The following is a 24,935-nucleotide window of genomic DNA, read 5'->3' on the forward strand; positions in this document are numbered from 1 at the left end:
TGGCACCTTTTTTATCTTGACAGAAGGTCATGCCGTCGTCCAGCAAGGGTGCACATCTGTCCTCAGTGGCACTCACTAACATATAGAAAAATAAAATAAATAAAAGGTCAGTCACCCCAGTACTGAACTGTATGGGGCAACACTTTTAGCATCATCTGTTGTCCTTCGGATAGGTTCCTTCAGACTATAATCCATTGCCTCCTGTGCTTCAGCCAGTTTTGCACCCATTTACATACCCATTCGATTTAGGTTAACAGGCCTCTCGCATAAAATTTTATGAAAAGCTTTTTGAAAATTATGATAAGTAATATCAGTCATATTATTTTAGGAAAGCATTTTCACAGTCTTTATTAGATTAACTCTTTTTAAGTGTTTTACATTAATGACTTAAGTAGTTGAATCTACACATGAAACTGAGCTGCTCCTTTTACTTCAAAGTGCAGGGTTCTAAAGCATATTCCAGCAGCACCATATGCAAGGCAGGAACAAATATTTAATGAGCATTGCCCTATTGCGGAACATAGCCATGATTACTCATACTGGGTTTAGAGTCACAAATCAACCTAAACTGCCTACCTATTCAATGTAAAGTGAAATCAGAGTACCCAGGTAAAACATATGCAGACATCAGGAGAATGTGCAAAAGCTTCACAGATAATAGACTTTGGCCTGAAACCGGTTTGGGTTTCTGGTCTCTGGAGATTAAGCAGCACTAACTATTGTATCTTCATGCTGCATATTGTAATTCTAGCTATGCTTGGAACTTCAACCAGAAAGGGTTATTCTACTGTGCTGATGTAAGCGGCCAAAAGATTAATTTCTCTATACTAAAATATATACTTTCTATGTCTTAAGATCTATTCAAAAATATTTTTGTTTGTAGTATATGTTTCTTTCAGAACCAAGTCAACATGTATGCCAACACTCACTAAACTCAGTATAATGCTATTATTAAATTATTAACTCTACAGGGTGGTCCAGATCTAATTATGCAGATCCAGATTGTCTGGATGACTTTGATTTAATCGCGGACGATTCCGAGTTCGGCTCAAAGACGATTCTTCATATCGTCAGTTCGCACACTTTTTGATGGTCCGGGATTTTTTGGGTGATTTTCTGTGTAATAAACTTAAGTTATAGCATAATGACAATTGCATAATTAGATCTGGACCACCCTATAGAGAGGAAATCACCTTTGGAAAATTACCCCTGCCTAATGAATATATACTAAAACCAGTCCCATTCATATGCCACATCAAGAGATGGTCTACAGAATTCCACTATGGTAGGACAGTTTTCAAAAATGACCTTCAATGTCAATGCAGAAGAAAATGTTGACATTGCGGAACAAATTGTAATGGAGAACCAATGTGTTACCATATGTTAAATAGTAGACACTGTAGGGACTAGGTATAGGTCAGTTGAAATTGTTTTTGTCGAACAATCTATATATATAAATTGACTAAGGCAAGACACCCATGGAAAGCGGATTCACTAAGCTGCCGACAAGTAAGACACCTGTGGCACACACAGGAAGCAGCCACGCTGGAGTTAAATCGCAGCGGTTTGTGAGGGGTATCCCATGGGATTCTTAAAACAATCCCTTACAACTGAGGTTAAAACACAATGAAGTAAGCAGTCTTTTAAAAACCGAGTTTTTGGTTATGCGTGCACCATAGCAAACTGTTTTACACGCTACATACAGCAATTCGCATCCGCGACAAACATGCATCTTCTTAGATGCTCCTGCAGAAACACGGAAAGTCTACGTGAGTCACAGGTGCATCTGGACTGTGCAGTGACGACAACGACTCAAGTGACAAGTTGGAGATGGGCACATGAGCGATGGCGGTCCGTCAGTTTTCAGTCACGGACGATAGTGTGTTGGTTCATTCCGTGCATTGTTATAATGTTGCTTTTCTTGCTGATTTATAACATTACCGATTTTTCAGTTGTTAATTTTCTCCCTGTGCTTAAAAATCATTAAAAAAATCGGCCTGATTATGCGGCGTATGGTACGCCGCGGGTTGGCTAGTTAAATGTATAAATGGCTTGCGCACGCAAGATGACCAGATTGTTTAATAATGAATAGCGGCATCACCATTTGTAGATTAGATAAACTTGATTAATCCCATGAGGAACTGTTCCAAGGTAAAATACAAAACACATTTCATATGTGGGGAAAAAACTTGGAAACATCATTTTATTTAGTTTCAGCTGAAGCAATAGAAACATTGTGATTCTCCAACACTAAGAATTAAAAGTACAAGCCAGTACCAGCTAAATCTTGGGCACAATTGAGTACGACTTTAATGCTATAGTTCATATTGATTACATGCCCCAAAAAGTCTACATTATTAGTCAATATAATATTATATTGATTTGTTTTTGTACTAGTGACAGTCAGTTAGAAAAAAGAGGTAAAGAAGGCTGTTGACCATCTCATTTTTGCTTCACAACAATACCTTTACTCACACAGTGTGTGTGGTTTGTAAAGGTTTCACTGCAATACCCAGTTTGTTCTCCTGATCTGACCCCATGTGACTTCCACCTGTTCCCCAATCTGGAGAGCTACGTCCATGGACCACACTATGCCAGATAAAGATGTTATCACAAGCAAGACCAGGCGTTTTCTTTGAGTTCCATAGAAAAGCATTGTAAATGTTATAATAAGCTAGTTAATGTTCACAGGAACGATGTTGAAAAATAAGCTTTTTTCTACTGGTGTTTATCTGAATAGGACAAGCTTAATTCTATTTTATTATAATTACATTAATAGGGTAATAGTCAAATTTTTATATCTTTTATTATCATTTCCATTTCTTGTTCTTTTACAAACAGCGGCATTGATTCTTGGGATTTAAGTTCTACAAGCTCAGTACTAGACCAGTAACATCACTGGTCCTCACATTTCTGAAAATTTATTTGAAAATGGCTCCACCATTTCAAGCTATGTTTTTTTTTTTTTTTTTAATGCATCTACAGTATATGAAAGAATATTTTTCACTGTTAAGGGATAGAAAAATGTGCCTTTTCACCTCTAAATATAAAAACGTATAAGTGTAATTCATTGAAGATTATTCTGTGTTAAATGTCTTTTGTTATAATCACAGAAGGTTGAACAGGGATATAAACTAGGTTAAAAATCCTTAAAAACGTTTATTAAAGTCAATTAAGACAAATCACATCTTTACTCAAAGTATCATGACATCTGGAACAAACCTGCTTAGGCATGTTGTTGAAGCCGAAACCTTGACAACTTTTAAAAAGTACTTAGGTAAGATATTGGGACAACTTAACTATTAGCTAACTAATTAAGCCCGGAGAGTTTAATAGTTTCCTCTCATTTGTCAAAATTTGTGTTTTTTATATTTCATGTTGCAAAATCTGAAATTCTTGCACAATTTTTGCTCATTCCTCAGGAACAAAGAGTCGTCACTCTTTTATTAAAAAGGTCTAATGAGAAACATATTTAGCCCAGTCTTTATGTAAGATGGCAGTTTGCCATTACCTCTAGGCAGTGGAAACCACATACCTAGCGAACAGTGCAAGTCCTTGGAAGTAAGAGACAGGGTGTCACATGACAAGTAAGCTGTAAAATATAAACAAATGTTAAACTTAAGTTAATTACTAAATAACTATGCTGCGGAGAAATCTAGAAATTGTACAAAAAATTTCTAAGGATAAATAGAATCTGACAGATTGCAGACTGTTTTTCAAGCATATACCACTTTGCAGTTGAAAGAATTAATATGATGAAACCCACCAAGGCTTTTAATTTTAAGGCAGAGATAGTTAAACAGGTTGTCAGGAAGTGTCCAGCTGGGAAGTGGCAAGACCTCTACCATGCTACTAGAGTGTAGGGAAATTTGAACAGGAAATGTTGGTGAGAGAGAATGCCACACTGTCAGAGAGAATACTACTTTGCAATCCATTGTGGAAATATAGGGTTAGCTAGGAACTAGTAGAGTCTTTCATGCATAGTGCCTGAAAAGAAAACATCCATGAGCACAAGAGAAAGAGATTCAGATATCCCCAGTCAGTCGGAGAACTATCTCGGAACACGAGAGCAAACATCAAAAGCTGGCATGTTTACTAGATAAGGGGAGGCTATTATCCTTCCTCAGCATATTTTTGTTGTACCTTACTAGGTAGTGGAAGGTGTTCAAGCTAAGTCAACAGTCTGCTTTACTTTGTTCAACATCAAATACTCTTAAATGTTGTTACAGATAGTTCTAAATATAAACAAAAAAGTTTTATTTTTAAATTTTAAGGCATTAACATATTGACAATCACAAAAAGATTTCTTTTCTCGTTTATAAGTAATGACAAGAATCTTTATAAAATATGTTCATACATCAAGTAAATCAGATTGACTACATGAATAAGCTTTACTGTGGTCTGTGTGTTCATGAAATGGTAAAAGATTAAAGCAGTTTAAAGATAAAAGTTTGGCAGTTACCCCATTAATGTAATTATAAAGTCCATATGTATATTAATTTCAGGACAGCTAATGATGTCTATCCTGAATCGAGGGAAACCAGTTTGCTCTCACCAATTCTTATGGAAGACCCTGATTTCATATTTTACTGCTCCAGTTGATAGTGTTCCTCAATAAACTTAACAGGTATAATTAAAAATCCAAATCTAGCCACTTCCTTTATTGTAATCCACAAATGCTATCACTTTCTGCTTTCTTCTTTACCAAGAATAGGTAGCCAGAACAGATTATATTATACTGCGATCTTTCAAAGATCGTAACAGAGCAAGCAGTCAGATACCCACAAGCCAAGTAGAGGTTCCCCTAATGCCTTTCTCTTATGCTGTGATAATAACAGTCATGGAGACAAGACCACAACAATATGTAAATCAATATGTGGTGGGCAACTAACAGGGAGAGAGAACTAGCAACTTGGGAGCTGCCCTTTAAGCGATACCAGGGGCTGTTATTTTGGTGTCCCTGTAGTCAAGGAAGGTAATTTGGAGCACAAGCAATGTTTTAAAACCACCACAAGAAAAATGCATAAATTCAGTCTGGTGTGTTGAGGATTTTGAAGTTCACTTAAACAGAGTTCAGAGTTGTCTCTGTGTGTGTGAGAGAGAGAATGTGTAGACAAGGGGGAGAGTGCTTTGATATTTTACTTGTTTGAGATGCCAGTGTGCAAAACCCCCTCACCTTCCAGAGTGGAAGTAGAATTTTTTTTACTTGTCTTAAGCTTTGTGCTTTTTATGTTCTTCCTCGCTTTGTGTTTAAAATAAAAATACCTTTGTTGCTATATCCTGTATCTTGGCATTATTCCAGTTCTTGGGAGATGACAAGAGAAGCCTCTCTTCTTTCACTAATCTGAGTGTTGAGATTACTTAATACTATTGACAATGTGAATCCTATCTGAGTAATTAATTCTTTTTTTTTTTTTTGTTAAAACTTAACAGTTCTGTGAAGGCAAGATATACTAAGTGTATTAGAGTAAATATTCTTTCAGATTCTAACAAACGCATTGCTAAATATACGGTATATATACAAAATGGTTTTAGAAATAGCATGACATTTCATAAAGTCATACACTTTGATATAGTATATGGGCAATTCATTAATATGTTAACCACGCATGCAAGTAAAACAGCAAATTTCAAGTTTTCATAAGCCGATTGGTCTCCTAAATTTGCCGGGTCTATTTAAATTAAAATGTACTTAACATCAGACTTTTTTGTGATGCTTCGCCTGTATTGCCAATGTAATGAATGTTTTGCGTTCTCATCTTGAACATTACATACTGTATATTCACACCAGTGGTTTGCATTGTGTATTTTATAGATTTCTAAATTCATAACAGCTGGTGCCCACTGTTTCTCCCTTTTTTTACAATGAGGCAAAGCTAGGATACATTTTTTATTTAGTAATCCCATCTGCCAGTTCCACTCACAGCTAATGGCTCAAGTCATAGTCTCCTGGATTTATATATGTATATATAATTGCATCTTTCACCCCAATCTTTGTTCAGTAATTGAAGTGGTCTTTCACACAAATGCTTATATAGTTCAGAACCAAACTCTTGAAGGCCTTTATGATACAGGGCATGAGGGCCACTGGTCTGCAGGTGAAGATGCACCTGCCTTCTTTGGAAATGTAACACTATGGGATGTTTTCCACAGCAACAGCACTTTCTGTAGCCTTAGTGATAAACTGAACAAATAACAAAGGGTACCATAAAGTTGCAACATCAGCACAGGCCTTAACAAGACTACTGACAAGTATGAATTCATGTACTGCAGAAGATATTTTAAAAATCATTTGTTAAGTAGAAGTACAGTGGCATAAACTGTCCTTGTGAATTTCAAACTGACTGTTAGATTTCTGTATTTGGCAATTCTAGACTAAGAGGCTCTAAACTACTGTATGTGAGAATTCCTGTGAAAATAAAATAAAAATAATATTTTGGGTGTCTGCATGAGATTGCCCTGTGATAAATTGCTACCCCATCCAGATTTGGTTTTTTACTATATATCTGATTCTGTCAGGATACCTTGCTGACCCCATGACCCTGGATTGGGAACGGCAAATTCAAAATCTAGATGGAAAGATTGATTTGCTGCCATGAATTTTTCTCAGTTCTTAATTCACTATTTTGTAAAATAATATATATTTTCCAGAAGGATTAAAATTTTTGATATTGTATTGGTTTCAAGAATAAACATTAAATAAAAAATCCATGTAATCCATCTTAGTTCACAAGAAGCACCCTTGAAATGAACAACATGAAATATATGAGTATTTTATTGGTTGAATATAAAACTGTTTTTGTAAGGAGGTCTACACCTTCTGAAACATTTGAATATATTGAGACACAAAAATGTACTCTATAAATTTTGAAAAGTGTTGACAGGTTGGTTGCACCTGCAAATAAGAATTTAATGGTACTTTGTACATGGTAATACTACTACTATTACTACTCCAGGTGAGTGTCATGGGGGTGTTATAGTAATGCAACATTTCGATCCCATTCAAAGGAGTGACATGTCATAGGAGTGACATAACAAAGGAGTGAAACCTCAGATATAAATTTCAAAGGAGTGCGAACTGTCCAACCAACCATCCAAGTGGTAAGTGAGGTGACAACGATTTTTTGGCAAGCGTACTTTCAGTTGTGTGTGGTAGGTGAAGCGACAACGATTTTTTTGGCGAGCATTCTTTCAGTTGTGTGTGGTAGGTGAGGCGACAACGATTTTTTTGACAAGCATACTTTCAGTTGTGTATGTTAGGTGACTCATTATGTCACTTCAATAAAATGTCAACTTGTTTAATACGGTATTTATGTCACTCCTTTGTTATGTCACTCCTATGAAGTGCCACTCCTTCGATAGAGACCACAACATTTAGCACTGCTGCCTCACAACTGTAAACTTCCGGGTTAAAATCTGAATTTGGGCACTTTATTTGTTAAGTTCGAATGTACTGCCCCTATCTAGGTGGGTTTCCTTTGGGAACTTTCTTCATGTTACATTAATTGACAACTGTGAATTAATTGGCTATTGAGTATGAATGTGTTATTGAGTAGCATGGGAAGGATTAGAGCCCCATCCAGATGAGTTTCGGTGGTTATGTTCTGTTTATTTATTTGTTTACTTACTCATCATTTGTAAGAATTTTATTGAGATGAATAAAATACAGTATGTAAAACATATAGATCTACATTATGTTAAAATCAGATCAAACACCCACCCTTTTCCCTCAATTAGAGAACATTGGAAGAAAAAGATTTGTTATGAAAAAATCACTCAAAGATGCTCGAATATCCAAAATGTCAGAAACATTTGGGATGCTCAATTGATTCATAAATATCTGCCAGATTCTTACAAAAGGCTTTTGTTGTAAAGTGAATTTAACTCTTTCTAAAATATATTAAACATGTTAACGAAAAACCAGTGATGAAGTTGCAACATTAAAAAGTTTCACATGTATATAAATATTAACTACCTAATGATCAGGGACTTTAAAGAAGCTTTACCAGCTTTTCAAACCTTAACATTATTGACAGTAGAAATTATACTTTCTAGCTGTGATAAAGATATATAGGTAGTATTCAGAATCTATGTCAGTGTTTTGGCTATGTATACTAAGACTGTGTTATAAAGAGGGAATCTTTTTAATATTAAGGTAATAAATGGAAGTCTGCCTAAGATATATTACAGTTTTTCACAGTATTTTGGAAACATAGTTTTAAATTATTCACTGCATACAGTACATTTCTGTTAACTCAGACTGTAATGCATCTGTGTGAAGATCCTACTTGTGAGAGATATCAAAAACTTGTTTTGTTGGGCCACTTGTGTTGGGAATGTCTCCTGCTGAGACTTTTATTCTGATAACTTAGACCACACGGTTAGCAAATCATTTTATCTTGCTTAGCTGGAACAATCCTTACTCACCTACCATAACACAATGGGAAAAAGATGTTCCATTGTACATAAAACTTAACAATTTTATGTGATCTTTTCCATCCTAGTCCTGCTCACTTCTTCTCAATCTGGATTTTATTTTTGTAATTCAGTACATGCATTGTTTTTTCTGTTTGTTTATTACGTTTAATGTACTGTAGTGTGTTAGCAGCTCCTTTTCCCACATTACTCAAAAGGCCCCCCATCGGCTCTTGGATGGCAGCATCTCTGCACCTGTAGTCATGATGATGTGTCATGAAGATTAACGCTGTGTGTTTCTGGCTTACTTTGATGTTCCATTTGGCATTTTTTCTTAAGATATCTGTAACATGCATGTTGTGTGAATGGATAACAAGTAATTGAAGCAGTATAAAACACACTTTTTCAGTCTAGCCGTTTTTTAACACTGTCTGCATGATTGGCTTATTTCAGTTTTTATTTTACATTTTTATTTTATAATTTTTTTTACTTTCTCTACACTGTTCCTCCTGAATCCGAGGTTCGACTATCTGACGGACCCTCCTCTCCAGGACCCCCGAATACACTTTTCTAGGGAGGCTGAGGAGTATGATCCCTCTGTAGCTGGACCACACCCTACAATCCACTTTCTTAAAGTGGTGGAACACCACCCCGGTCTGCCAATCCAGAGGCACTGTCCCTGTTGTCTATGCGATGTTGCAGAGGCTTGTCAACCAAGATAGTCCTACAACATCCAGAGCCTTGAGCAACTCCAGGCGTATCTCATCCAACCCCAGGGCCCTGCCATTAAGAAGTTTTTTGACCACCTAGGTGACTTCAGCCCCAGAGATGAGGGAGCCCACCTCTGAGTTCCCAGGCTCTGCTTCCTCATTGGAAGGCATGTTAGTGGTGTTGAGGAGGTCTTCGAAGTACTCCCCACAACGTCCCGAGTCGAGATCAGCAGCGCACCATCCCCACCATATACAGTGTTGACACTGCACTGCTTCCCCCTCCTGAGACACCGGACGGTCGACCAGAATCTCCTGGAAGCCGTCCAAAAGTCGTTCTCCATGGCCTCCCTAAACTCCTCCCACACCCGAGTTTTTTCCTCAGCAACCACTGAAGCCGCATTCTGCTTGGTCTGCTGGTACCTGTTAACTGCCTCCAGAGTCCCACAGGATGAAAGGGTCCTGTAGGACTCCTTCTTCAGCTTGACGGCATCCCTCTCCGCCGGTGTCCACCAACGTGTTCGGGGATTCCCATCCCGACAGGCACTGACCACCTTACGGCCACTACTCCGGTCAGCCGCCTCAACAATAGAGGCACGGAACATGGCCCATTCGGACTCAATGTCCCCCACTTCCCCCAGGACGTGGTCGAAGTTCTGCTGGAGTTGGAAGTTGAAGCTACTTCTGACAGGGGACTCTGCCAGACGTTCCTAGCAGACCCTCACAACACGTTTGGGCCTACCAGGCCTGACCGGCATCCTCCCCCACCATCGAAGCCTACTCACCACCAGGTGGTGATCAGTTAACAGCTCCACCCCTCTCTTCACCCGAGTGTCCAAGACATGTGGCTGCAAGTCTGATGACACAACCACAAAGTCAATCATCGAACTGAGACCTTGGGTGTCCTGGTGCCAAGTGCACATATGAACACCCCTATGCTTGAACATGGTGTCCATAACGAGCACAGAAGTCCAATAACAAAACACCGCTCGGGTTCAGATCGGGGGGGTAATTCCTCTCAATCACGCCTTTCCAGGTTTCACTGTCAATTGCCCATGTGAGCATTGAAGTCTCCCAGCAGATCGAGGGTGTCCCCAGAAGGTATGGCCTCTAGCACCCCCTCCAGGGACTCCAAAAAGGGTGGATACTCCAAACTGCTGTTTGGCACATACGCACAAACATCAGTTAGGACCCGTCCCCCCACCTGAAGGCAGAGGGAGGCTACCCTCTCGTCCACCGGGATAAACCCCAATAAACAGGCCCCAAGTCAGGGGGCAATAAGTATGCCCACACCCGCTTGGTGCATCTCACCGGGGGCAATTCCAGAGTGGTAGAGAGTCCAGCCCCTCTCAAGGAGACTGGTTCCAGAGTCTAAGCTGTGTATCAAGGTGAGCCTGACTATATCTAGCCAGAACCTCTCGACCTCTCGCACAAGCTAAGGCTCCTTTCCCTTCAGAGAGGTGACATTCCACGTCCCAAGAGCTAGCTTCTGTAGCCGAGGTTCGGACTGCCAAGGTCCACGCCTTCGGCCGCCACCCAGCTCATACTGCACCCAACCTCCTTGGCCCCTCCCATAGGTGGTGAGCCCATGGGAAGGGGGACCCACGTTGCCTCTTCGGGCTGTGCCCGGCCGAGCCCCATGGGTGCATGCCCAGCCACCAGACGCTTGCCACCGAGCCCCATCTCCAGGCCTGGCTCCAGAGGGGGGCCCTGGTGACCCGCGTCCAGGTGAGGGAAAACACTGTCCAAATTTTTTGTTCTTCATAGAATGTTTGCTGAACTGCTCGTTCTCTCATCCCTCACCTAGGACCAGTTTGCCTTGGGTGGCCCTACCAGGCCTGGACAACTGAGCTTCTAGGATCATTGGGACATGCAAAACCCTCCACCACGATAAGGTGGCGGTTCGAGGAGGGATCACCCAAGTCTTTTACTGTGAATTTTAGTTGTCTGGTATTTGCAATTGGGTACTTTTCTCATTGCAACCTTTTATTCAGTTTGATTATTGTTCTTGATTGATATACACATTAGAAATGATTACATTTTAGAGCTTAAGACAGAAATGAATTGGCACTGCATAAAGGGTTGGTACCTAATGACATTGTGAAAGACTATGATGCCTCCTGTTGATCCTAAGATTGGATTAATCAGGCTCATTAAATGGATGAAAAACAAAAGTCTTCAATATGCTTGCAACATAATCTAATTCATTTAACATTGGTTTTCTCATACAAACTTAGACCATCACATATGTACCCCTGATTAGAACCTGCTAGTCAGAAATGCTTTATTTTTAAGTACCTGGTCTTCCTGACCCCTGTTTTTGGTTATGTTGTCTGCTTAAGCTTTAAATCATCATGTGTTCCCTTTCTTGGGGTAACACTGCTCTACTCTTCATATTAATCTGTTCAACTGCAATATTCCAAACTCACCTACTAGGGTACGATGGGAAAATAGTGTCATGTACTACTTCATTTTCTCTAATTTTATAAAGAGGAATAATTTAGCACTGCTTCAGTTTATGGTAGCCCTTTATTTATAATACTTTCAACCAGCAATCACTGAACTTGCGCTTCTGCAAACCTTTAACCATGTCATTTTTACCATACTATGTGCTATTCATTCAGGACACTGTATTTTAAAATTACATGTAACTTTTCTTCTTTTCAAGGACCATCTAAACTATGAATAAAGTAGGTTAGGTAAGAGCCCAAAGAGGATGGATACATTTCCTAATTGGAGGAAATCCAACAGATGATCTAACTGAGAGAGCTTTCTTTGATTAGGTAAAAGTATGTACAGTGGTCTAAAACAGGGAATTAATGGGTTAATGGTTAAACAGCCATCTTCCTATTGATATGAAAGCAACTAATTCAGGAAAATAAGGTCTTGCCTTATCTAGCCTAATCAATGGGGCGCTGCAATGGTAACTATCCCAATTCTTGTACTTGAAATTCTTGAAGTCGTTTTAAAATCTATCCATCAATTCATTTCTCCTATCCAGTTCAGGTTCACAGGGTGCTTCTGTAGTAGTTTTTAGAAAGTCATATCGTGCATTTTTGGGAATGAAGACATACATAATACGACAATACTTTTGGAACTGTTTATACTTCGAAAGTCGTTGCACTAGCCACTCTTTCTTTTTGTATCAGCTATGAATAGGGTACAAAAGAGATGAATATTGGGTTAAGGGCACATAGGGAGATCAAGTGAAACTTGGAATGCCATGCTATCCTGTGAAGCAGGTACATCATTACTACAGTATGGCCTTTGGAACCTTATGAAGAGTATATGTACAGTACATATTGTAGATCAAAAACCAATCCCCATATTTTTAAATTCTGATACATCTTTGTTACATTATACAGAGTATATTTGGGATGTGGAAGTATGACAATTAAAGATAGTTTGACTTTAGTTGTGATTTTATCTCCAATTTAGCCAATTTAAAACTTTCGTTCAAACAATTTATGAGACAGTGGTTTCCATTATTCCATTTATTTATTGGAGTTATATACTGTTTTAGCAGTTTCACGTGCAAGGCAGGTACAAAATTTAGACAGCATGGCAGTCACAGGAAACATTTACAAATTCTCTCAGATGCACTTAGTACTGGGCCAATCGACATCACCAGCTAGTCTAATATGCTTGTGTTTGGGAGGAATCCATAGAAATCCAGAGAAATTCCCCAGAGCTAGAAAACACCACACATACATACAGTGGGTAGGGAATTGACCCCTCATTTATGGAGTTGTGTGGCTACAGTTACTTCTGTGCCAGTGCATGTTTCTAGCAATAAATGCAGTATACATTAATGAAGAGCACAAAGAAGTTTGAAAGTATTCCAAATGTGTTTTATAATTATATGCATTTTATGTTACTTTTTTAAAGCTGATAAGTTGACTAAATAATTTATCTTTAAACAAAAAAAACTTTTTTAAAACATAGTGGCGGTTGAGTTAAAGAAACAGAAAATTCTCAATTTTCTTGCTTAATGGTCAGCTCTTCTTCTTCTAATAAATCTCACAGTTTGAATACATAAATCCTATTGTACAGTATATCAAAACTCTGCTTCCTTTTTCCACTCTAGGTATCATTACCCAGTGCCTAAGATATTTTATGTGCAGCTGACTGTGGGGAATAGTGAGTTTATAGGGGAAGGAAGGACACGTCAGGCTGCCAGACACAGTGCTGCTATGAAAGCCCTCCAAGCACTTCGGAACGAGCCCATTCCTGAAAAGCCACCTCAGGTAAATATCAAATGAACTGTTAATGATGTACTTTATTGTGAACTCACCAATTTAATTTTAATATTTCAAGTTGTAAAAGTTTGATGTAATTCTTTCTTCTGCACTGCTTTAATAGAGATGAGTAAAAAAGGTTGTAAGTAATCACCTTTAGGTGAATTACCTTAATCTCAAACTAAAAAAAATGAGTTAAATCTAATTTTAATTGACGTAAATTTATTCTGAGAAACAAAATAATCCCTCATTAAGAAATAATTATTTTAACAAAAATATATATGGCATAATTATTGGTACCCCTGGAGAATTTTATGAACACAGTGTAACCAAAAAAGTTTTTCCATTTATATTTGACTTTCTTAACTTGATCAGAATGTATAGAAACTTTCAAACAGTAATCCATGCCTTCCTGTTTTCCTGGTGTATAAAAGTTGAGGTGGCACCGAAGCCAAACTCCCTTGTTTATTCATCAACATGGGAAAGATAAGAGAACACACAACTGAAATGAGATAATAATGTGTTGACCTTCGTAAGTCAAGGAATGGCTTTAAAAAATTGCTTCTTACCTTTAAATGCACATATCCACAGTTAAGGCAATAATTAAACTTTAAATCAACTGGAACTGTTACCAACTTACCTAGAAGAGCACATAGGTTTATTTTGCCCCCCTGTATAGTGAGCTGGATGGTAAGAGAGTTAAAAAAAATCTCCAAGGATTTTGTTGTTGTAGAAATACAAAGTAATATCTTGGGGTTACCAATAATTCTCCATAACTACTATCAGATGTCATCTCCATACCAACAGATTATTTGAAAGAAAACTGTCAGAAAAAAAAACTTTCGTATCATTTAAATCACATATGTCAGCGCCTAGAATTTACTAAATGCAAACTTGAAAGTTGAGCATTTTAGCAAAAAACACTCAAGTTGTGTTTGGCATAAAACAATAAGGATGGCTATAGCAAAAAGAACCTGTTAAGTATGATGGACATTCTATGATGTTGTGGGGCTGTTTTTGCTAAAAAAAAATGCCCTGGGATACTTGTTAGGGTACATAACATCATTGATTTCATGAAATACCATAGGATTTCAAATTTAAATCTGGCTGCTTCTGCCAGAAATGAAAACTGGGTCACCATTAGATCCTCCAGCAAGACAATGTTCCAAAGTGTTAAATCAGTATACAAATGGTTAAAGGAACACAAAGTCAGCCCTCGGCCATGGTCGTCTCAGTCCCTAGACCAAAGCCCCATTGAAAACCTGAGGAAGAGAGTACACCTAGGACCATAGGGGATCTTGAGAGATCCTGTAAATGTGAATGGTCTGAGATCTCCTGCTCTATATTCTCCAATCTTATAAGATGTCATAGTAAAAGACTCAGTTTTATTGTCAAAGGGAGTTTGGATTAGGAATTTTTCTCAGAGTAAATTTACTTCAGTTAAAGGTTGGATCTCTCATTTTTTCAGTGTGAGAGTAATGCAATTTGCCTTGAGGTGATATTTTATAAACTTTTTAGTTATCTTTACCAGGGTTGTCAATAATTGTTATGGAGACTATAGTTGTTTACAGTTTTTGATCATATAGCTATATAACACTTGTCAGTGACACAGAGGAGGAGGACTACTTGAGCATTTCATTTCTAATGAAAATCTGAGTCATCGGCCCTCCAGGGTATAAGACTAAAGAATAGAACAATTTATTTTTAACCAGACTAAAAAGAAGTCTGATTACTCAGTGACTGAATAATGTGCTTAATTAAAACAGTCATTATTAAAGATCACAGGGACATCTGTGTTGGTCAACATAGGTCAGTGGTTCTCACGTTTAGCCGTAGGGTTGACTCTGACTGCAGGTTGTTGTCTCCAACAACTTCTGCTTTTAACTGGATCCCTACCTTACTATTAAGGCTATTATTTATCAGTTGCTATCTTTTGGTGTCAATGCAGATATTATAGCAAAAACGAGTTTGCTAGCTTTTTATTGAAATGTGGCAAGCATTTCTATGTTATATGGGAATAATTTAACACTTTTTATATTGGTGTTTAAGATTTTTATCATTATCATCATGATTTTCATTTAAAGCTATGTCAGCAATTCAAATGTTTCTAAATTTTCTGAATACAGAATAAGACAGCAATCAAATTCCAGCCAGGTAAACAGTGACATCATTTAGAGGTTAAATGGATTACTGATTGTGAAACTTATCGTAGTAAAAGCCATCAGTCACAGTGGGCTACCAGTACTGAAATAGAGATTGTTCAGAGTGCTTTAAATTATTCTGTATGGCTAACCGCATACTATAGTTTGTAATTATGCCCAACCTTTGCATATAGCACTTGTTTGATTTTGCTTCTAGTTGCCAGGTAAAATAATCATTTTTATTTTGTTTTTTTCTGGTTTTGAAAAGTTTGAACTTAGCAAGGCAAACTGAGAAGCTTGCTAAAAAATCTTTCATTTAGACAACCCTAAACAATTTATTCACTTGTTTGTTTATATCTAAACATATTGTATAATTGGTATTAAATTAGAATGGAAGTCCATAAACCCTTATTGAACTTTCAGCTTTTTACAGACATCAAAAGCATCTACTGTACTATTTCCATCCATAATGTTAAATGCTTCTCTTTGTTATTTAGTAATAAACTTTTTGGTTTTATTTATGTTTTGATGTTCTGGTGTATTTTTTTTAATGACGTCACTTCAGTCCATCATCGCAATTGATAGGGACACAACTGTTATTGCTGGGCATACATATGTGCACATATGTTAGAGATTTATTTAATGATTGGCTGTATTATTTAAGGGCAAATGCCACACTAGTACTTTATCTGATCTTTGTTCATGAAAAGTTTGAAATTAACACATATCATGTCAGACATCTTTCACATTAAAAATGTTAATTGTAACATAAATCATTATGAGATTGTACTGATGTTCCGATCTAACCAGTCACATGCTGAATCCTGTGCAAAGGTAATTTTCTTTAACCTGCCATCTCTGAATGTGATTCTGCTTAAGTCAAGTCAAGTTGGGGAGCATGCACTGTACAGTGCATTGCCGCACCCACCACACGACAAAACAACTCAGGATCCCAGTTGGCAACCTCCCAAGCAGACACACAGTCCAATCCCACCCTCCGGAAATGACCCTTTATCTGCTGCAGCCAAGTGTTATGTGGGCGACCCCTTGAAATGGTCCAGCCACTCGGGTCCCCAACAATGAGGATTTTACGAGCTGGATCACCCTCGGGGAAACGCGCCACATGGCCGTAACTGACGCTTCATCACAATGCAGGTAATGTGTCTCATTCGGGACTCCATGAGCAACCGCTCATTCGACACAAAGTCAAACCAATGGTACGCAAAGATTTTCTGGAGAGACGCAGTACCAAAGGAGTCCAGTCTTCATCTCAGGTCACTGGATAGCGTCCATATCTCACAACCATATAGCAAGACAGGAAGCACCAGGACTCTAAAGACTTGGCCCTTTGTCCTTTTGCATAGATATCGGGAGCGCCACACACCCCTTTCCAGCGACCTCATGACCTTCCATGCTCTCCCAATCCGTCTACTGACTTTATAGGAAGAGTCACCAGAGACATGTGTGTCACTGCCAAGGTAAGTAAACCTCTCGACAAGGTCAAACTCTCTGCGCAAACAGACACACTGCTGATGGCTGTGCCCAAGAGGTCATTAAAAGCCTGGATCTTGGTTTTTATCCAGGACACTCGCAATCCCAGACACTCAGACTCCTCACTCAGTCTCTCAAGCGCCCCGAACAGAGCCTTCATTGACTCTGCGAAGATCACAGCATCGTCAGCAAATTCAAGATCCGTGAATCTTTCATCACCAACAGATGCCCCAAAGCCGCTAGACTCCACGAACTTGCCAAGTACTCAGTCCATACAAGCATTGAACAAAGTAGGAGCAAGAAAACACCCCTGACGAACCCCAGAATCAACTGGGGACAGAGGTCCTGCCTCCACTCTGCACAGCACTCCCAGTACCAATGTATATGCCGGTCACGATATCCAGCAACCTCGAGGGGATCCTGTGAACCCTCAGGATGTCCCACAGGGCAGCTCGATCAGCTGAGTCTTAACCTTAACCTTAATTCTGCTTAACCTTAAGTAAAATCAGCTGTTCTTGTTGTATTTCACTGATGGTTTCACTTCAATAAGAGTGTGTGAACTGATTTCAATTATTGTGTGACAATTTAAACAAACAGGGCAAGGGCTTGACAATACTTTAAATCTCTAGCACATTTTTAATATACCTGAAACGGGAGAAAATTAGTGATGGACTTATATATAACATTTAAGCCAAGTCGAGCTGTTTTACTGTCATACCATCCATACATAGTATTGCAGATACAATGGCATGAAAAACGCTCCCAAGAACTAAGGTGCAACATATACATAAACAGAGGACAAGTGCAACACAAGTAAAGAACTGTACTATAAATAGATAAATAAATAATGATAATTTGAAATAGTTGTAAATAATAACAACAACTAATGATATAAAACAACTGTAGTTGGTTGGTTGGGCAAGTGTAACAAATATACTGCATATAAATAAGCCTTTAGGAGCAGATTTGAGGGCAGGGAGGCAGCACAGAGTTCAGAGTCCAAACAGCTAAGGAGTAGAAGCTGGCAGAACTGGATTTGATGTTACAGTTCCTTCTGCCAGATGCATGTGGGGTAAAGAGTCTGTGAGAAGGGTAGGAGCAGTCCTTCACAGTCCTGTTGGCTTTGTCGGTGCAACGTTTTATTAAGATACCTTTAACGAAGGGCAGAGAGATTCTGATTATTTTTTTCTGCTGTGTGCACTATTCATTGTAGGACCTTAGATTTGGAGACACCACCATTCCCAAATCAATGATGCAGCTGATCAGATTGCTCTCGATGGTGCTCCTGTAAAATGTGGTGAGAGCAGGTGGAGGTGGGCTTGCCTTTTTCAGTCACTAAAGGAAGTGGAGACGCTGCTACACTTTCTTGGCTCTGGAGGTGATGTTAAATTGACCAAATAAGGTCAGCTGCTAGTTGCACACCCTGGAATGTGGTGCTGTTGACCAGTTCCACCACAGAGCCCTCGATGTGTAGTGGAGTGTGGACAGCATGGGACTTCTAAAGTCAACAATCATCTCTTTCGTCTTGTCCAAATTAAGAGACAAATTTTTGCACTCACACCAGACCACCCAATCTTTGTATCTCCATTCTGTAAGCTGACTTATCCCCATTGCTGATAAGACCCACCACCATTATGTCATCTGCAAACTTAATGGTGTTAGAGCTGCATGCGACTGTACAATCTTGAGTCAGTAGAATAAACAGAAGTGGGCTGAGTACATATCCCTGGGGAGGGCCCCAGGGCTCAGCAAGATGGTACTGGAGGTGGTGTTTAGTTTTACGAAATTGACAGGATGTTTTTGGAGTATTTTTTCAGTATAGTGTCCAGATATCAATTCTATACAAAGTCAAGGAGAAGTGTGTTCATATATATGGTGCTGGAGTGATTTGTCAAGGTTTTTACATGTATAAGAAAACAGGCAACAACAATAAACAACTGGGGCACCGGATAGTAAACTTCATATAACTGCACACTTTGGTCAAAGAAAAATGACAAACTTTTTGAATGAATGGCAGCCAGTGCTGCAGGTTGTTGTCTTCTAAAACATTAGACAGAGTTCTGGTGGTGGCATCTTTTTATAATGTCCCAGAAGGAAGGGGCAGGGTCAGATGGCAGAAGCAGAAGTAATATTAGAGGTCTTTGTGTAACAATCAACAGTGGTGCTGGGTCAGTGAAGAGAAGAGGAAATGTTTGCTAATTTTGTTGTATATTTAAAGTAATAGATGAAAAGATGAATGTGAGGCAAATAAACAATACCACTTTTTATTCAAGGATCATTTGTGCTTATTATAATGGACACAATCAAGAAATTGGTGCCAAAAGAGCTAATGAATATTTTAAATTGGAAAGTGATGAACAGGTTTTAAGGAGTGATACAAGAAAATGGTCAGAAGTCAGGCTAAGGTCAAACACCAAACAAATACAGAAAATATTTGTCCAAAAGCACTAGGTAAACGTCAGACCCAATACACAAAGCAAGTAGTTCTAAACATGCATGATACAGTATCTTTAATGATCTGCAGGATGCCATATGCCAAAACACTAAAAAAGAAATAAATTTTTGACTATAATGAAACAGATCAGGGAACTGAAAAGTACTGTTATGGAACAGGCAAAAACGTAGCCAAGGCTAGACAAAGTAATGCAATAACAGAAAAAGCCAAGAAAACTGAGTAAATAACACAGAAACATAAGTCAAGGAAGCACTCGAAACAAAGAAAATCAAAACCCAAAAATCTTAAATACTTAATTAGGTTTGAATCCCCAATTGCCTGCTGGTTTAATGACTATTTTGTGGGTTTGCCTGTGTTCACCAGTTTCCCTCTAAAGGCAGAATTAAACCAAACATTTTTACAGACTTACATTATAGCAAAGTTTGTTGGTGAAGCAGGGAAGATCCAGCACTAGGCTACCAGTAGATATGTGTCATTTTTATTATTCAGAGCAAGATAACAAGTGGCCAGTAACAAGCATAGTGACCAAGAAGATCATTGCTGTGGTCATTCAAAATGGTTATAGTTTGGTGGCAAACATCCAAAAACAAAATAGCTTCAAAGTGACATTCCTACAATAACAAAATATGTAAATAATTACAAATAAATTGCTACAAATTCCAAAAATTTAATGAAAAGACTTCAAAGAAGGTATAACAGCAATGCCTTTCCCCTATACAAGCTAAGTCATAAGCAATGTTCTATTGTTTTTTGTTTTTTATTTTTTTAAGTAAACCCCAAAACTTGGACACCAGAGCTACCCCGCCCATATCCTTCATTGTTATAGTGTGATGACATCAAGTCATACCCATATGACCATCAAAAGATATTCTTGTGATGAACAATTTAGCTGCTGCCATGAAACAAAAGTCTCAAAATGGTGACACCCATTTAAAAAAAATAAAGAAAAACTCAAAATGGTATTTTTGGTATTCTTTTGGTATTTAGTACACTGTATTAATCACTGAGGGGAAAATTGTCTTTTCGCTTGACCTTTGAAGATACCACAATAATGTCACATAAATTATAATTTTAACATTAAGAAAAATTACAGCAATGAAAAATAACAATGTAAAATTAATACTAACACTTCAACACATCCTCAATATACATATACTGTGTGATTTGACAATTTAGACTAATGTCACTTTTTTGAGTGTTATTATATGTGACAGTATCTGCCCTGGCTATTCATTTACTATTTTATTTATTATACATGCATAACGAAATTATGAGCACGTAGTGTTGAATTAAGCCTTTGTGCTTTACTTTGCTGTTTATCTTTGGAGTCAGCCTAAATTAAAATGAAGGCCAACTTAGCAAGATTGTTTTTGGTCCATTGTTTAAAATTAGTTTTCTGATTGTTATACTGTTTGCACCTGTTATTTCAATTTCAGCTTTTATTTTTGGTAGCGTATCTCAGCTAAGTTTTACTTTGTGAGAATCATTTCAATTTTGTGAATGTGAATGAGATGCATTTTTAAGTTGTTTTAGTTTCTGTTGTAGTTCGGTCTCTCCTCACCAATGCAGCTGATGTTTTTAATTTCTTATAGGGGTAGTCTTTAAGTATTTGTCACTGCCAAATTCAAAGTGGATTTATCATTTATAAGGAATTATCATTAGATAATGGGCGATTTATTTATTTACTGAAGATTTGTCTTAAATGTAATTATTCCCTTAAAATCAGTTTTAACACGTGGAAATATATGCAATTCCATATGCAACTGTATATTGTACTTTCTAACTGGCAGACCACTGAATTTAGGGAAACTCAACAAAAATGTCTTTTAAACATACCATATCCCAAAACTGTTGTGACTCTTCCTTATGAATAGTTTGCTAAATATGATTAAAAACAATGTCAGATTTTTTGATGGCAACAAAGTTATTAGATTCATCAGCGATAATATTGATTGCATACAAAGAATGTGGTGTAATTTCTGGTCAGGTCTCGCCTAAGACATTGTGATCTTTTTGCACCATGATACAAATGAGTGTAATAGTAATACAATTTTTAGATCCATAGAGAAAGCCTGCCATAAAGAAGCCATTCCAAAAAAGTTCAAAAGTATGTTTTGCTTTATGAGGAACCTGAGAAATAAAGAGGACAAGTAAAGGGCCACATTTTAATTTGTGTCACTGCAACATATAAATTGTACCAGTTTAAAAAAAATAGACAGGAGTGAGAGGTTTTTCAGAGTTGTACAAGAAAACTTGTAGGTTATATCATAAATTAAACAGATACACAGTATACAAACTGCTGCTATATGAAAGCCTGTGTCATAGCCAAGGATTCAAAATACCATGAACAAAGCTGTTGTCACTTCTACAGTGTAACAGGTAAGTACTGCCGCAAAAATGGCACTGAGCAAAAGCCTCAGAAAAAATGCTTAGATTTATTACAAACACAATGAAATTTGTTTTTTGTTCATTACATGCTTAAAACGAATGCACCATCCAAAAATGATTATTTTTTATGTTACACTATAAAGTTCGTAATTAAGTTCAAGAAAAAAATGTAATCTCATAGTGTAATGCAGAACATAGACACCAACGTTTCTGATGTAATAGGCACATATGGTGACCTATGGTGGACAACAGCAAACTATATATAAAATATCCACGTAAAATTCTCACGCTACTCATGTCATGTAATCCACATATAAAGTCATCCAGTCACATGCTAACAGTGTCCCAAACCATGTACAATACTATACCACTCTCTAAGACCACTTAATCCTGATTAGAGTTGTGGGGGACTAGAGCCTATCCTAGCAAGCATAGGCCACAAGACAGGAACAGTCCCATAGACTGGGCACCAGTCCTTCTCAGGGGAACAAATGCACAAACACATCATGGCCAATTCAGCATTGCCGATCCATTTAACCTGCATATCTTTGGAATGTAGGAGGAAACCGGAGTACCTGGAGAAATCCTGTATAGACATGGGGAGAACATGTGAATTCCATGCAGGCAGGACCTGGGCATGAAAACCTGGTTTCCCTATTGCAAGGCAGCAGTATATTTTTACTAAAATTTAGGTACATAAACCCCTACTGAGAAAGGTCATTTTCAACAAAAATGGAATGCTTTCAATACACAAATGAGCATTTAAATTGTAGACGAGTCTCCGGTTATTACATTTCTATTCATAGCAGTGAGCCAAAACTGGAGTACCTTGGGATTATTTAGCAGCAGTTTATGAAACTAAATGGGTGAAATTTTTTTGAAGCATTTCATATATGCACAAGAGTGAGGTAAATTCTTTTTCCTGGCACTGTTTTTAATTGATTTTCTTTAACTTTTATTTTTAGTTGCACTCGTATGTTAGTGTTTTTGCAGTGTTGATATCATGTGAAAAGAAGTGTTTCCCAATGATCAAGCAGTTATTAGGCCTGGAAGTGATATATTTAACAATATAATAGTAAAAAATACAAGTTTGGGAATTTGTGAGCATATGACTAGATGACTTAACATGTGGATTATGCGACACAAGTGAAATAGGAGTTTTTCATTAATTTTTTTTATATTGTTTAGTGTTATCCAGTGTTTATCATTATAGATCCCTGTTATATCAGGAACTTTATATCTCCATTCTGCATCAAAACATGAGAATATAAATGTTCTCTGGCCATAACTACAAACTACATGAGGTGGGAAACATGTTAAAAACATTTTTGGGTGGAGTATTCCTTAAATGTTCATTTAATGTTGATTTTTACTATACATTATAGTTTCTATATGGTATGTTACAATTTTGCTCAACTAGTTAGTTTTTACTTACAATCATGGTTCTCAACTCTTATTCCTCCAAGGTTCCCCAGTGTACCACAATAATTTGTGAGGGCTCCCCTACACACGCCATGATATTTATTTTTCTGTACTTTATCTGCAGTCTTGCATGCTTAGTTTTGAACTTAACATAATACCTACTGGTAGTGCTATTACACTATCTGTGTTTTAAAGAGTAATACATAATTAAAAGGCAATTTTAAAAACAGCCTGTATGTTTTATTAAATAAAAGTTATTTTACTTAATCATAACAAACACTGAGTAGATCTTTTTAGAATAAATAATGAACAGTAATTACGTTAGGTTAGGGAGACTTGATATTATCCCAGAGAGAAATTTGTTTGCATCAGGAAAGTACAAAAACAGAGCACATTGTTACATAGATCCAATATACAAACAAAGACACAACATTTGACAACCAATATTATTACATAAACACACACTCAAGAAGAAAAAATACTTTCAACAGTACACAAAATAGGAATAAAAGAGTTCTTAAACCTGCTGTTGTTTACCTTTGGAAACATAAATCTGCATCCTGATGGCATCAGCTAGAAGTTAGAGCAAAGAGCATGGCTATTGTGTGACAGAATTGAGTCGGCTTTCTTTCTAACCTGTTTGCAATACATTTCAGTGATAAAGGTCTGCTGTGAAACAATAGTTTTACTTCTAATTTTTATAATATTGTTAAGATGATTTATTTTCTTATTTCTGAGGTTACCAATCTAACAGATAAAACCAAATGTAACAATGGATTCAATAAAGGACTTATAAAAAAAGATTCATTATAGTTTTGTCCACTTTAAAACAGTTGAGTATCCTAAGAAAGACAAGTTGTGACTACCCCGTTTTTCAAATTATAGAATTTGCCAAATCAGATATTTTTGATAACATTCACTGCAGACATTTTTTCATAACTTAAGCTATCATGTTATCCTCTGGATTCAGCACCAGAGTACCTCCATCAGCAATCTCCACATTTAACATGAGTAGAAATGCAAATGTGTTTTCTCTCCAAATACAGCAATCAAGTCAACTGAAAACACAGAAGCATTGTATAGGGCAGAGGCAGGTAAGTCATGGAAGGGCCTCCCTTTAGTGGGGCGCAAACCAAACCTCTAAGTGCTGTGCTTGCTTACAATATCTATCTAGACATAATATAGACACTGGAAACACATTTTAATGCCGGATATAAACATAATCCTGCTAAACTACTTAACAATACAATCTATAGGTAGAGAAATATGAAACAGACTATAAAAGAGGCCTTTCAAAAATCCAATAGTCATTGCAGGCCATACATAACAGGTTTTGAATATTGATGAAGCAGGCTGATTTTAATGGTTTAGGTTTAACACCCTTCTGTAGCTTGATTTATATTGATTTCAATATTTTGCTGCTCTTTTATAATTATTTTCAGTCATCATGCACCTCCCCTGCAAGTTTGGTTGAAGGACATTTGTTGAAAACCAATGAGTTAAAAACTGTTAGTTCTAATGTTCTTGTTATCAATATCAAATTAAACATTGAATTTGAGTTTTTATCATATTATATGCTACATCACCAGTAACAAATTAAACCTGTGTGTGGCTTGTTTTGGTGGTTTACATAGAGTAACTCTGCAATGGCATTAGGCCAGCATAGAATGGGTGGTCA

At 37.4% G+C, this 24,935-nt stretch overlaps 1 protein-coding gene across 6 annotated transcripts in view; it reads left to right on the plus strand.

Annotated features, from left to right (window-relative positions):
* The window catches only part of stau2 (staufen double-stranded RNA binding protein 2), a 356,944-nt gene that overhangs the window by 88,374 nt on the left and 243,635 nt on the right, over positions 1 to 24,935 (plus strand). For all 6 annotated transcript variants that reach the window (XM_039754429.1, XM_039754431.1, XM_039754434.1 and 3 more), the window contains one exon: positions 13,210 to 13,369. In XM_039754429.1, coding sequence (XP_039610363.1) covers positions 13,210 to 13,369 — 160 coding nt within the window. The remainder of the gene's footprint in view (positions 1 to 13,209; positions 13,370 to 24,935) is intronic.

Source organism: Polypterus senegalus, chromosome 5 (genome assembly GCF_016835505.1).
Source record: "Polypterus senegalus isolate Bchr_013 chromosome 5, ASM1683550v1, whole genome shotgun sequence".
NCBI classification, from domain to species: Eukaryota; Metazoa; Chordata; class Cladistia; order Polypteriformes; family Polypteridae; genus Polypterus; species Polypterus senegalus.